General features: G+C 39.8%; 1 protein-coding gene across 2 annotated transcripts in view; it reads right to left on the reverse strand.

Annotated features, from left to right (window-relative positions):
- adamts2a (ADAM metallopeptidase with thrombospondin type 1 motif, 2a) overlaps positions 1-13,489 on the reverse strand; it is a 143,959-nt gene that overhangs the window by 24,046 nt on the left and 106,424 nt on the right. For both annotated transcript variants that reach the window (XM_042493311.1, XM_042493310.1), the window contains exon 4: positions 11,633-11,838. In XM_042493311.1, coding sequence (XP_042349245.1) covers positions 11,633-11,838 — 206 coding nt within the window. The remainder of the gene's footprint in view (positions 1-11,632; positions 11,839-13,489) is intronic.

A 13,489-nucleotide genomic window follows, 5' to 3' on the forward strand; every position in this document is an offset into this window, starting at 1 on the left:
ATTATTTTTATATATTTTAAAAGTAAAATCCTACATAGTATAGATTTAATAAAAAGTTAAGGTTCACAGTGGCTTAGAACAGATTTAAAAACACTTCATATGCTACTTTTCCACTTTTCCACCAGAATTACCATGTTAATGCAGGCTTGTTAAACAGCCTGTGGCAGTAGACCACAGTTGTGTCTACAAATCAGCAGACTAGTATGCCTTTATGCTTTTTTTTTTGTTTGTTTTTCTGGTGTGTCATGTTCAACATCATGGATGGTTTTCTTACTTAAGGCAGTTGCTCACTGAGCCCGTTTTTTTTCCCCCGAAATCATTACACGTTAAAAATAAATACGACCTCATGTTGTGTCAGGCACGTTTGCACACTGTCTCAGAAACTTTTGTCCATCATTTAAGTTTTCAGAACAGGATTGATTTTTTGCATTTCTTGCATCCGTCAAAAGCTTCTAGAGCATTACTTCACCGAGAAACAGTGAAGAAAATGTGAGAACACAAAACATCCGCAATAAGACAGAGAAGCAGTGTCACACAGTATCCTTTCATAATTCAGATAGATAACTTTTAAGAGGTCAGATACTAATATGCAGGTGAAGGTTGATAACAAAGAGGTAGATATGGACCACAGACAGAGAGAGAGAGCAAAAGAGACAGAACGGAGGACTACTCAGTCTCTGCAGCTGCGTTGCCAAATGAAAGACAAGGGGAGAGAGTACAGACACACAGGGAGGTAATTCCAACTGTGAGAAGCATGGGAGCAAATGTGGTCTAAGAAAAGGAATAAAACGCATCAGATTCAGTGTGCAAGGTTTCTGCTTGTAATGTTTGTTTTTTGGATGACAAATTAAAAAAAAAACACCTGAAAAAAATTGACAAAGGCCTTCATTCAGTTTCTCTCTCACACTCAGTGTTGACGCTGCTTGGGCAGAGATGGGGGGTATTTTCTGGTGGCCTGTCATTGCATCAAGCAGGCAAAAGGGGTAAAATTAGTGTGTCCACCTGGGTGTTGTATTTTCCATCACTGACAATCAGAGCTGATCAGAGCTGGATCCGAGAAATACCCATGACTACTGCGGAGTCATTTGACTCATGATTGAATGCCGACTGTAACCTTTCTCAATAATCAAAAAAGCCAGATAGTATTAGTTTGGTTTTCTTCTAGTTGGAAAGGGGCGTCATTAATGATGAATTAAAGTTATAAACCTGTTATAAAAGGGTTCCTTGTTAGAAAAAGGCCTGACTAGAAAGACTGGGAGAGGACAGAAAGGCCCACCAAAAATAAAAGTTGAGGAGAGTGCAAGGAACTCAGTTTCCCACGAGCACAGATGGAGAGGAGATGAAGGAAGAAAGATGCAAAGAAAGGAAATAGCCTAATGTAAGGAAACAAGGTAATGTGTGACAAGGGAGATGCAGAGAGCTTTATACTGGCAAAACACACACAAGTGAGAGAGGGAGAGGGAGAGAGAGACAGAGAGAGGGAGAGAGAGGGAGAGGGAGAGGGAGAGAGAGACAGAGAGAGAGGGAGAGAGGGAGAGGGAGAGGGAGAGGGAGAGAGAAAGAGAGAGAGGGAGAAAGAGAGAGAGGGAGAGAGGGAGAGAGGGAGAGGGAGAGAGAGACAGAGAGAGAGGGAGAGGCAGAGAGAGGGGGAGAGAGAGAGAGAGAGAGAGAGGGAGAGAGAGAGAGGGGTAAATTGGTGCAGGAGTTGAGGCCTGCTGTCCTCAGTGGCTGTGTGTGGTGCCTAATGAGGCAAAGGGATGTAAAAACAGACAGCCGTAATGAGATGGCTGATGGACACACTGTGGAGAAAGACACACAATACTGTACACACACACACAGATGAAGAACAAAATTGAAGACACACCCAGCGAGAGAAAGGTATGAGAGAGTTGAGAAAAAATGCCACGAATAGATACAGAGAGGCAGAGGGAGCAAGACGAGAAGCTGAGCGGAGAAGGGAGAGAGAATACAGAGGCAAAGTGAAGGAAGAAGAGAGTGGAAACGATGCGTTCTTAGAAAACAAATGTAGCGTGGAGCTGGGGTTTTTAAGGAAGCCGGGAGAAATTGGGAGTAATCTAATGCTCTGTTCCATCCATGGTGTAAAGTCGGAAATTCCAGCAACCTATTCGGAAAAAAGCAGCGGAGTTATCCTTCAAGTTCTAATTTGTTAGCCACAAACTGCCTGGAATTAATTTATTTGATTACATCAACACATAAACATGGCTTCAATATAAGGCATCGCAGCTTTACATCATTTTCAGAAACCTCAGAACAAAGTTGTGTTTGATTTTCAGTGTGGGCCTTCTGTGCTATTAGAAACATCTGTCTGGTGAATGAGCACATCTACTAATGAATCTTCTGAAATGTAAAGTTTACAGCTGCCAGCATTCCAAGCTAACTTGCTAATGTAGTCAAATGTCACTAAAATTAAAGGTTTCAGGGGAAGCTGTATTTATCGTCAGGAGAGTCAAACCTTGTGGGCACCCATGTGTTGGTTTTCCAAGCTGGAACACTGGAAGTAATGGAGGCTGTAATTAGTCTGTGACAGTACTGTGACTGGGACTTTTTGACCTTCAACTGTGAATGGAACACAGCATTACGTGAAGGAAAGAAGGGAATAATACTTGAGGTCACGATCACAAGGCTATCCAGCTATTTTGGTATTGCACTTCCAGATTTGGAGAGCTTGCAAAAGACTACGGAGATTACAAATTAAAGCAGAAGAGGCTGAGATTTCTTGAGTTTTAATCAACTGTGTATATCAAAAACACTGGATCCTACACTTCCCATAATGCAACCAGCATTAACCCTGCCTGGTCAATAGAGAACCCCAGTAATGAATCCTAAAACCTGGAAATCAATTAGCATTTCAGCAGCTCTGATTCCCGAGTCAATCGTTTTTTGAATGGATCTTTGTGGTTAGAAGCATTAAATAAAGTCTGTGGTTCATTCTACAACATAAAATTCATCAATAAATACCCCACTTGCAAACTTTGAAGCTTTTATGTGTCTCAAAAAAGGCAGTTGCTAACAAGTAGCTAGAAGAGACTACAGGACGTCATTACAAGGAACTGCACCGGACACAGCTTCAAAGCCTTATAGCGGTGGCGGCACAACCGTAGTGTAGATGGTTTTGGCCCAGCATTAGCTTTTTACTTCTGGCAACTGCATTCCAGCTTCACAAATCCTGAAATTGGTGTTCATTTGTAAAGATTATCTTCCTGAACTAAATGCTTAAGTATCAGAAACATTCGTTTACCACAGGGATTATTTTCTGCAATGATCCAAAATCCGATGGAAAAATCAAATAGGCTTTTTGAGAAAGTAACCAGGGGGGCATCAGCTTCCTTGGTTGGCCTATAGAAAAACATCATCCCTGGTGCTCTCTCTGGTCACATATTTGAAACTACAAGCCAAAATTTGTCAAGTGATGCTTCATAAGTAATTTCCCCCAGACTTAACAAAGCTGTAATTCATTGTCCTGGGTAATACTTGCATAATTCCTACAGGACTATAACTGAAGTGTTTTCCTCAGGGACTTTTTGTATTCCTGAGGGATTTTTTTTGTAGTACAACTCTTTTTTATCTAGTACTCTGACATGTACGGGACCTGTATAAAAACGTCTCAGAATTTATCTTGATATAATAACTTATTAGGTGAGAAACATTCTACTGTTGTGGTTTTTCCGAGTGGTTATCTGTTATAATGAATGATATTTTATGAACTGTTAAGCATTTAAGATCCTCAACTGCAAAGTAACACGTCACTACATATAACTGTCAAATTAATGTTGTGGGATAAAAGTGCAATATTTCCCTATAAAATGTAATTGAGCTAAAGTATAAAGTAGCATAAAATGTTAATAGTTAGGTAAAGTACATATCATTTCAAAATGTATTTTAGGAGTAGGGCAGTACTGAAATTTCACTGCTGAAGATATTGGTTTAAGAGAGGTTTTTGTAAAAAAAAAAAAAAAAAAAAAAAAAAAAAAAGGAGTCTTTGTTGATGTAGCATTTCTAATGAAAACCATCAGTGAGTAGTGAGTACAGCAATCTTTTTTTCATGTCACACCAAGAGCGACATTAATGCATTTCAATGAAGTTTTTTAATGATAATCCACATGATATAACTACATGTGCTACTTTGCTCTGGATCAGTTGCAGTTTTCTTATATTTTCTGAAATATTTCTGATGTTGTTTGTTTGACAGTTTGTTGCATCAAATATTTTACACATAGACATGTTATCATGGACACATGACGACCATAACCGTGGCTTAGGCGATATGGTGCAGTCATTGATCAACAATGACCGCACCATATCGCCTAAGCCTAATATACTTGTAAATGTACTCATTTAACTTCCATAATTGAATATATACAATATATAAAGTTCAGGGGGAGAAACCAATGATGTTAAACTAATCTTATTCTCTTTGAGTATACTTTGTTGGATTATGATTTAGTTGTTGAAATGAAGTACAGAGGAGTAGGGACGAGTTTTAGAGTGAGGGACATGAGAGATGACAGGAAGGGAAATGTTTTTTTTCTAGTGACCTTCAGTTCCACGTTTTGGATGCGCCTTTTACACATTAAAAAAGATACAGAGTTGCTATGCAACCACCAAACAAAGACAGAATTCTGTTGTCTTCTCAGTTTGACCCTGTCTGAGACTGTGTGTGTGTGTGTATGTGTGAGACAGTGTGTGTCTGCAGTTTTCATCTTGCCTGTCTGGCTACCTACTGGTATTTCTGTCTCTGTGTGTCTCATTCGGTAACATTTGTCTCACTCCCTTGTTATCTTGGCAGGCTGAAGTATACGTGAGTAAGTGACACATAATGACTCCGCGTATGTGTGTGTGTGTGTGTGTGTGTGTGTGTGTGTGTGTGTGTAGTGATGTTTGTCTGAAATGATATGGACACTTGGGTGGGTCAGTTCACACTTGGCCTGATCCAGCCCATTTCCTTGACAACTGTTAGGCCAATTAGGAGCAGTTGACTTCCAGGTGACCCCGACACTACGATATCCACCTTAATGAGACACACCGCAGGGTAGTGTCCTTTCACTCCCAACTTTAGCTTTATGCGTCCTCATGCACATTAATACTTGCATATAGTTGGACACTTCTTAAGCATATGCTGTACACTAGAGGACAGATATGGCACAGTGTTCAACACCAGCCGACATTCCTGTCTTTAAGAGGCTGCACCGGGTCCCTTTCCAGACATGCCCAACTCATGCTAATCCCCTGCAGCTCTTTGTTGTCATTTGATTCCTAATCAAGACAATCTGGTAAGAACTGTGTTACCTTGTCAATAAGGACTACATAACTTAACTGTATATACATAACTGTTTTAAAATGCAAAATACTGGAATTGTAAATATGCAATTAAAAAAATACAATTAATTGTGATTAACTATTGAAATTCTGCAATTAATCGCAAAAAACTTAATAAAATAAAACCTAAATTCAATTATGAAACAATAATTTGGCAGCCTCCCTACAGTAACTTTGAGGACCCCTTTGGGATCCCGGACCCCCTAAATTGTCATAATTGTCATCGTCATGTCTAATTGTCATAAAGATTACTGACAATTAAAGGACATGACTAATAAAAAAAAACAATGACAGAGAAATGAAAAGCCAATGTAATTGTATTGTTGTAAATAAAATATGTTAGAATCTACAGTGAATGTATGCAGTTGCCTCAAGCAAACTCAGCGAACAGCATTTTGTTTTATCTCCAAGGTAAAGGATGTATGGGCCAGAGGGTTAAAGTTTAGGGCACAATGTTATGATGAAGTAGTATTTCCTGACTGTATGCATACTGCACGCAATAGTATGTACTTTTTAAGGGCAGCTGCAGTATCTCCTAAAAGTAAAAAGAAAAAGTATGCCATATGAAACGCACCAAGAATGTAGGAGAAAGATTGCAAAGTAGGAGTAAGTTGTGACACTTAAGGCACTACTTGTTGTAACACATATATTATAGGTATAATTAAAATGTTTTTCTTATAAATTAAAAAAGGATTTTGTTTATTTATGCGCATCATAATTGGAAATACAGGCCCTGTTTTACTCGTGTTTGCAAACAAAACTCATTTAATTAAACCCTCAGTGGCAGGAAACATTAATATCTTCAATCCTGCCGTTGTTGGTCTGTGCTTTTACAACCTGTTAATCAGATTGTTTTTTCAGTGTCAGTGTTGGGTTACGGACTCAATTAAAATCTGGAGCATGAAAGGGATGGAGGGTGCGGAGATGTTAACTGTGAGTTAAGAAGCAAAGCACTGCTCTTAAAGTGAGAATAAAGGAGGGACAGTTCACACTGGAACCCAAGAGCAAGAGAGACACAAGCACTTCTGTCTACTTTTAATCTGTACTTTATTAACCGCTGGCACCTCATCTGCAGGTTCACACCTCAATTTAGTAATAAAGTGACACCTTATTTTACATATTCAAATATATAGAAGGAAGAATTTGCCTAATTCTGTCTGGATTTGTCGATATCTTTGCCCTTACTAATACTAAGGGATACATACTGTGGTATTAAGATAACTGTTATTACATGGACATTTTCACATTTCTTCATACTCAGCTCAAGTGTTTACATCAACTCATCATGGAGACTCAGCTTTACTTCATAGGCGATTAAAATTTGTCAGGAATCATTTTGAAAAAACGCATTAAAAACACTCTCAGCTGCTGATGAGGCAGAACTGAGTCATCAAATAAAATTTTGCTAGAGTGCAACATAAATTAGATAAGACTTTGGACAGCTTCTCTACATCTTTTTGTCAACACACATGGGAATATTTAAAAACTGAGACCCAGAATTTTGACAGTGCTCCTTACATATCTGTGACACTTCCAGCTAACAAGGTGTCTATTATTACCTGGACTACCTCTCCTTTTCCAAGCTCTTCCTGCCACTTATTAATGTGACTTTTCACTGCCTGCAGGAGCTTTGGTAAAGACAAGACTGAACAATCTGCACCACTTCCAGACAGCTCCTGCAGAAAAGATTCCTATCACATACTGGGGGTATAAAGGTGCCGACAAAATACACCTCAGTATGCCAATATGCATCATTAAAATTAAACACACACACGTGTGTGCCTCCTTCACCAGCAGTGACTATTCATATCCACGGAGAGTGTGATTAACACTTGGCGGCATCTCTCTAAAGGTCTCCATTAATGGGTGAGACAGACAGGTAGACAGACAGATCACTGTTGGCCACTAAATCTATCACCATGATGTTCGCCACAGGAAGATTACTGCACAATGGCCTCCACTTGGCATTTGGCACGCTGCATATTTTACAGGATTTGCCACAACATTGTTGCTACAACACTCTAGCTTTCAAGCGCCCATATCAGCCCTCTTTATCATCTGTGGTTCAGGCTAGAGACAATATACAGAGAAATGTGGGGTAGAGATGCAAGCAAAAGAAGATCCCTAATTTCTGGTCAGAGGAAAAAACACACCTGCTTTTAAACTTTCTGGAAGACTTTGATATCCACAGTTTTTTTTGGTAAGCTCCAGTAGGATCAAAAGACAGAGTGCAAACAGTGTGCCACTGGTAGTATACTGTAAAAAAAAAACTTATTGTGATGAAAAAAAGCAAAATGACAAGCAGCTCCAGCTGTAGAGTACAGTATACGCAGCTGCATGTAAACAGGAGTGTTGATGGAATATTCATTTTTTTATTAAACATGTAAACAGCTTACATGTTTTTTGGCCTTTTTCAGAAAAAGTGTGTGTTTTCGGTCTCCACCACGTCTAAACAAGTTTAAACAACTGAAACATTTCTGTTAAGATAAGGGAACATAGTGACCATGGTTAAAATGAACCTCCAGTGTCAAAGTTACACTTTTAAAATAAACAAATTGTGCATATATGCACATACATGCACACTCTCATCCATTGATGGATTGTGTAACAGTAAGTGAATAATCAAGCCACGTGGTTAGACCTATTCTTGTCCATTGATGCAAAGATGCAATGTGGGAATTGGAGGTAAACACATGAGAAAGGAGTGGGAAGTAAAATTACCAATAACACACATTTAGCTCAACCTACACATTAGCACACACACACGCACTTTGACACTCCCGCTGAACTTCGCAGACAGGATTTAGTGGTTTCTGTGGGAGCGCTTTGATGTCCTGCAGACAGCAATACTACTGCCACAACACACTGTCCACCTTGTGGACAGTGTGTTGTGGGGGGGGGTCAGTCATTCAAACTGACAGAAAGACAGAACAAGAGGAAAAGGCGGGTGATGTAGAGTTTTTACAAAACAAAAAGATGAGTGAAATAACACCATGAAAAAGAACACATACATTGTAGCTTAACTAAATATCCTTTTGAACCGAAACACAAGCGCTTTATTTATTCTTTGAAAGTGACTATACAGCGGTGTAACAGTTGCTGCAACAAAAGACAGAGGATCACTGCACACACTTTTTCAGGTGTAAACATGAACATGCACACAGAAGCCTCTCTGTCAGATACACTCAATTCAGGCTGGACGTAAGCAGGACTGACTAGAAGAATTTAAGGAGAAAAGAGGTGGTAGAAGGAACTAGAATTACTGATTTGCAGTTGTGTGCCTCAGTGAACCAGTCAAGATGACCCAAGTCAAGTCCTCCCCCTAAGATCCACAATCTATACAATTAATGTCACCAGTTAAGTATCTAACCAAATGTCTCCCCTTCTGTTCCTGTGTTATGATGAGAAATGGCCAAAAAAATGCTTGGACATTGTGATGTCACTGTGACGTTGACCTTTCACCTTTTGGCTAATTCATGTCATCACTTCATCATTTTATCCTGTTAGACATTTGTGTGAAATTCTGTCATAATTAGCACATGAATTCTTGAATTATGGCCAAATACATGTTTCATGAGGTCACTGTGACCTTTGATCTTTGACTACCAAATTCTAATATGTTCGTTCTTGAGTCCAAGTAGAAATTTGTGCCCTATCTTAGGAAATTTACTCAAGGCCTTCTTGAGATATTGCATGTATGAGAAGGAGACTAATGTTAGGTCACAGTGACCTTGAAATTTTACCTATGACAACCACAATCTAATCAGTACATTGCTGAGTCCGTGTGGATGTCTGTGCCAAATTTGAAGAAAGTCCCCCAAGGCATTCTTGAGAAAGATATTGCACACACAAAAACCCCAAAATATAATGCCACCAGCAACATCTATCGCTGGCATGGAGGCACAAAAATACTGGAGTAGGTAAAGAGAAGAGGACACATCATGCCATAAATGTCATGGTTTTACAATGTCAAACAGTGTCCTTGTTTCAGAGAGGAAATGTATTTTTCTCTTTCTGTGTGGTTTAGCAGCCACACTATTACCACACTACATATCAATGCCTTTAGAGGGCACCTGTGGGAAACATATACTCTCAAATCTCTGCCTCCTTATCCTAAATTTACCTTGTCTGTCTTTCCATAAACCTGTGTTATCACTCACATTATGCTTGGAAAGTTTTTTAACATCATTGAGGATTTGTTGCCATAAACTACCCCAGCCAGGGAGGAGTAACGATGCAAAAGAGCTCAGTGTGGAGCGACTCGGTGCTGCTGAGAGAAAGACAGAGGGAAAGAAATAAAACAGAGAGAGAGAGCACACCCATCCTGAAGTGAGCAAAGCAAACTTTCAAGAAGAAAGTCGCCCAGATGCCACGCGTGGGAGGCAGCCTTTATTTATTTATTTCTGTTTATCTGGCTGTCAGTAATTTATTCCGAATGCGCTTTTTAAAATACTCCTTCTCCCTCTGTCTCTCCATCTCTTCCCCACAGATTAGAGGGGGGCTGCGACAAGGCTGCGTATTCCCTTCTCCTATATTGTCTAACAAATATCTAAAAGGGGAGGCAGAGAGCACAGCGGCTCTTGTTCTTTCTCAAGCGCTGAGCTGAGACAAAGAGGTGTGGTAGGATTTGTTGCTGTATGCTTGCACCTGCTTAACAGTCGGAGATTGGCTCCTTGCGCAGTGGGTCGCAATACAAGCAAAAGCAAACAAGGAGCACGCACACAATCATGCGTACACATGAATGCGGTGTGCGCATGCGTGCAAATGCGTGCAAACAGCACTCTCACCACAGGTTTAATTTGCAAAGATTAAAGTCTGCAGTGTGTTTAGTGTCACATCAACACATGAGCGCATGTACACACACACATACACACCTGGGAGTTTGAGTGCTTGGCTAAGTGTTGTTGTGGCCTGGAGCATACTGCCTGCTGTTTCTGCATCTCTCTCACTCTTTTTCTCCCTTTCAGACACACACAAACACACTCACAATGAATGATGACATGACACAAAGCCTGATGAAATGATATGTAGGAGCCCCTTCAGAGCACAAGGCTCACCTACATGCATGCACACACACACGCACGCACGCGCATGCACGTGTGCGCACACACACACACACACACACACACACACACACACACACACACACACTCAAACAAATGAAATCTCATCATATTCAGATAGAGAAGAAAGGATTACCCGCGGCTGATTGCTGGATGAGAACATGTAGGAAGGGAATTGAATCCTCATTCAGTTGCTCTGTGTGTGTGTGTGTGTGTGTGTGTGTGTGTGTGTGTGTGTGTGTGTGTGTGTGTGTTACCCTCTTTCTTTGACCTCTCTGTGACTTACTTCACATTCAACTCAGATGGAACAGTTTTCCCATTTAATGATTTTATTTTTTAGAATAAGTCATCGAATGTCATGTCAGGGTATTTGAGACGATAGGTTTATATGAAGATGCATTTATATGTTTGTGTGTGATAGCATGACGTTTGCGTGATGTGCAGATCCTATACTTAAATAAAAGTACTAATACCACACAGCTAAAAATTCTCCACTAAAAGTAAAAAGTTCTCTATTCCAAATCTTAATGGTGTAAAAGTATGTAAGTATTATCAGCAAAATGTGGTTAAGTATGAAAAGTAAAAGTGGTCATTTAAATAAAAATTTAAGTTAAGTCTTAAGTTTTTTTTATACTATATCTGATGTTTTTGGAATAATATTCCCTCCCAAGGCATTAATATGTGTTGCATTTTTCTGCTGTAAATACTAAAGGTCATGTTAATTTTAACTCCTTTATATCCTGCTGGGTAGTTTAATCTACAGAAATGCATCATATAATATAACATCATCATATGTTTGTAGTGTCACTGTCCTGTGAGAACAACGTAACTCCAGAAAGTCAACTTTTATGAGCTTAGAAAAATAGCCCTGTATTCAGCTTTGTAATGACGCATTTTCCAGCTGATGCAAAAGGCTTTTTAAATAGTTCTTTTAGCTTAAGAAGTAGGAGAATTTTCTCAACACATCTAGAGTTTAGAAGAAAATTAGAATTATTTTTTTGTTTTGTTTCATTGGACAGGAAAAGTATAAAAATGTAATCAGTAACTCACACAACACAAATTGTAGTGGATTAAAAACTACAACATTTGACTCTGAGATGTAGAAATATAAAGTTCCATATATGTACATCTCTCTATCTATCTCTCTATTTATCTCTCCATCAATCCACACTATATCACTTCTCTATCTGTGTTTGCTTGTGTTAGTGTGTGTGTTTGCTGGCAACACTTACAATGTTCATGAGTGTTAGCAGGTACTTTTGGACGTTCTCCTTCCCGTGAAACTGGACCACCGAGTCATCGACACCCAGCAGCACCTCGATGTTGTAGGCCCTGTCAAGGCTCTGTCTGCGCATTCGCCCTGCTCGTGTGTGGTTGATACTCTGCTCCACGCCACGGTACAAAGACTCCAGGTCCATCAGACCACCGAGATCAGCACCTGAGGACAGAAAAACAACAGGGTTATTTTAGCTATAGAAAATTGGCACCTAAATTTATTGACGAGCATTCAACTAAGCACATGTCAGCAGCAATATAACCAAATCACACAAGCAACAAGAAGATGTTTGCCAATCAGGAGCCTGAAAATAAGCTATTATCCAACGGCTATATAATGCAGCGGTGACCTCTGTAGCGCTTTCAGATGCCTCTGCAACCCCTGTATAGTGGAAGACCAGCACTATTTTGGCCATGAACGTCAGTGCAAAAATGTCGCCTAGTTTGATAATGGTGCACAATCTGACATCGCATGCCAGAAACTTCCCCGTCCACACATTAAGACATGAAAGATAAGTTTCTCAAATCTTCACACTGTACGTAAGTTTGTAAGTTTTACAAAATGTCCTTTTTCAATAACCTTAGATGCAGTTTGCATGAGGACAAAAGTCCAACATTTAAAAAAAAGTGCCTGTGAACTTATGGACCAATCCTAATTCTTTGTAACACTCTAAAAATTGACTATTTGGGTACATGTTATGCCTTTATTCTGATAGGACAGCTATAGCGTGAAAGTGGGAGAGAGAGGGGATGACATGCAGAAAAGGGCGAGGGTGGAATCCGACCCATGACCACTGCGGCAAGGACATAGCCTTTGTAAATGGGGGCGCCCACTGTACCAGGTGAGCTATAGGGCGCTCCAAAAATGAATTTTTGTGGTTTTTAAATTGACTACATTCTCATACTGTGGCTCTGGCAAGTTGATTAAACTGGAATTATCATTTGTCAAAAACAATCTGATCTAAACCCAAACTAAAGCAAGACTTAACCTTAACCTTACAATCTCTGTGGATTTGAACAATGGATGGTGGTGGCACATTGCCCATCAAAATTTTTTTCTTAATGGAAAGCAATCTGAGAACCCATCGGCTATTGGTTTGATGACAATAAGCAGCAACAATTATTTTTGGAGATCCAGTGTAGCAAGCAGCCATTTATACTACAATCTGACCACAAACTGGAACCAAAAAGCTTCTAAAACCAAAATCTTGTCCTGTTTGATTGAAAGGAAACTCACAAAAATTAACAAACATAGGTCTTATTGTTATGAATTACCTTGTCCCTTAATCTTTTCAATTTCCCCACTGAGTAGGAAATTTGTGTCTATCTGCACATATTTGCATTCAATCCAATCTGCTTCTCTCTACACTGTTAGTGTTTTCAACACGTGTGGTGTGTTAAGCATGACATTCACGTGCACAAGTTCACTCATTTGAACACTCGCATGTTGATGTCTGTGTATCTGTCTTCTGTTTTGCCTTCCAAGACACCAGTTGACAGAATCGAGCATGTGTGTCCCTCGTAACCAGCGCTAACGGTGCGGCTATCCTACACAGATCCTCTCCTAATCAACCAAATATTTCTACTCCCATCTGAATAAAAGCAGCAGATGGTGCTTGCTAAACACATGGATTAAGACAGCTCCCTCACACAGGGGCTGCCCACCCTGCTCCTTTTCTTGGCTTGCTACATGCTGGAAAAAAAATGCTAATTACACAAGAAACTCAATTTGAGGTTATTCCATCGGAAAGTGTGCAACCTACAGCAGCCCTGATTCGTTCAGATCACTGATCACGTCTCTCTTTTCGCCTACA

Source organism: Plectropomus leopardus, chromosome 9 (genome assembly GCF_008729295.1).
Source record: "Plectropomus leopardus isolate mb chromosome 9, YSFRI_Pleo_2.0, whole genome shotgun sequence".
In the NCBI taxonomy this organism is placed as follows: domain Eukaryota; kingdom Metazoa; phylum Chordata; class Actinopteri; order Perciformes; family Serranidae; genus Plectropomus; species Plectropomus leopardus.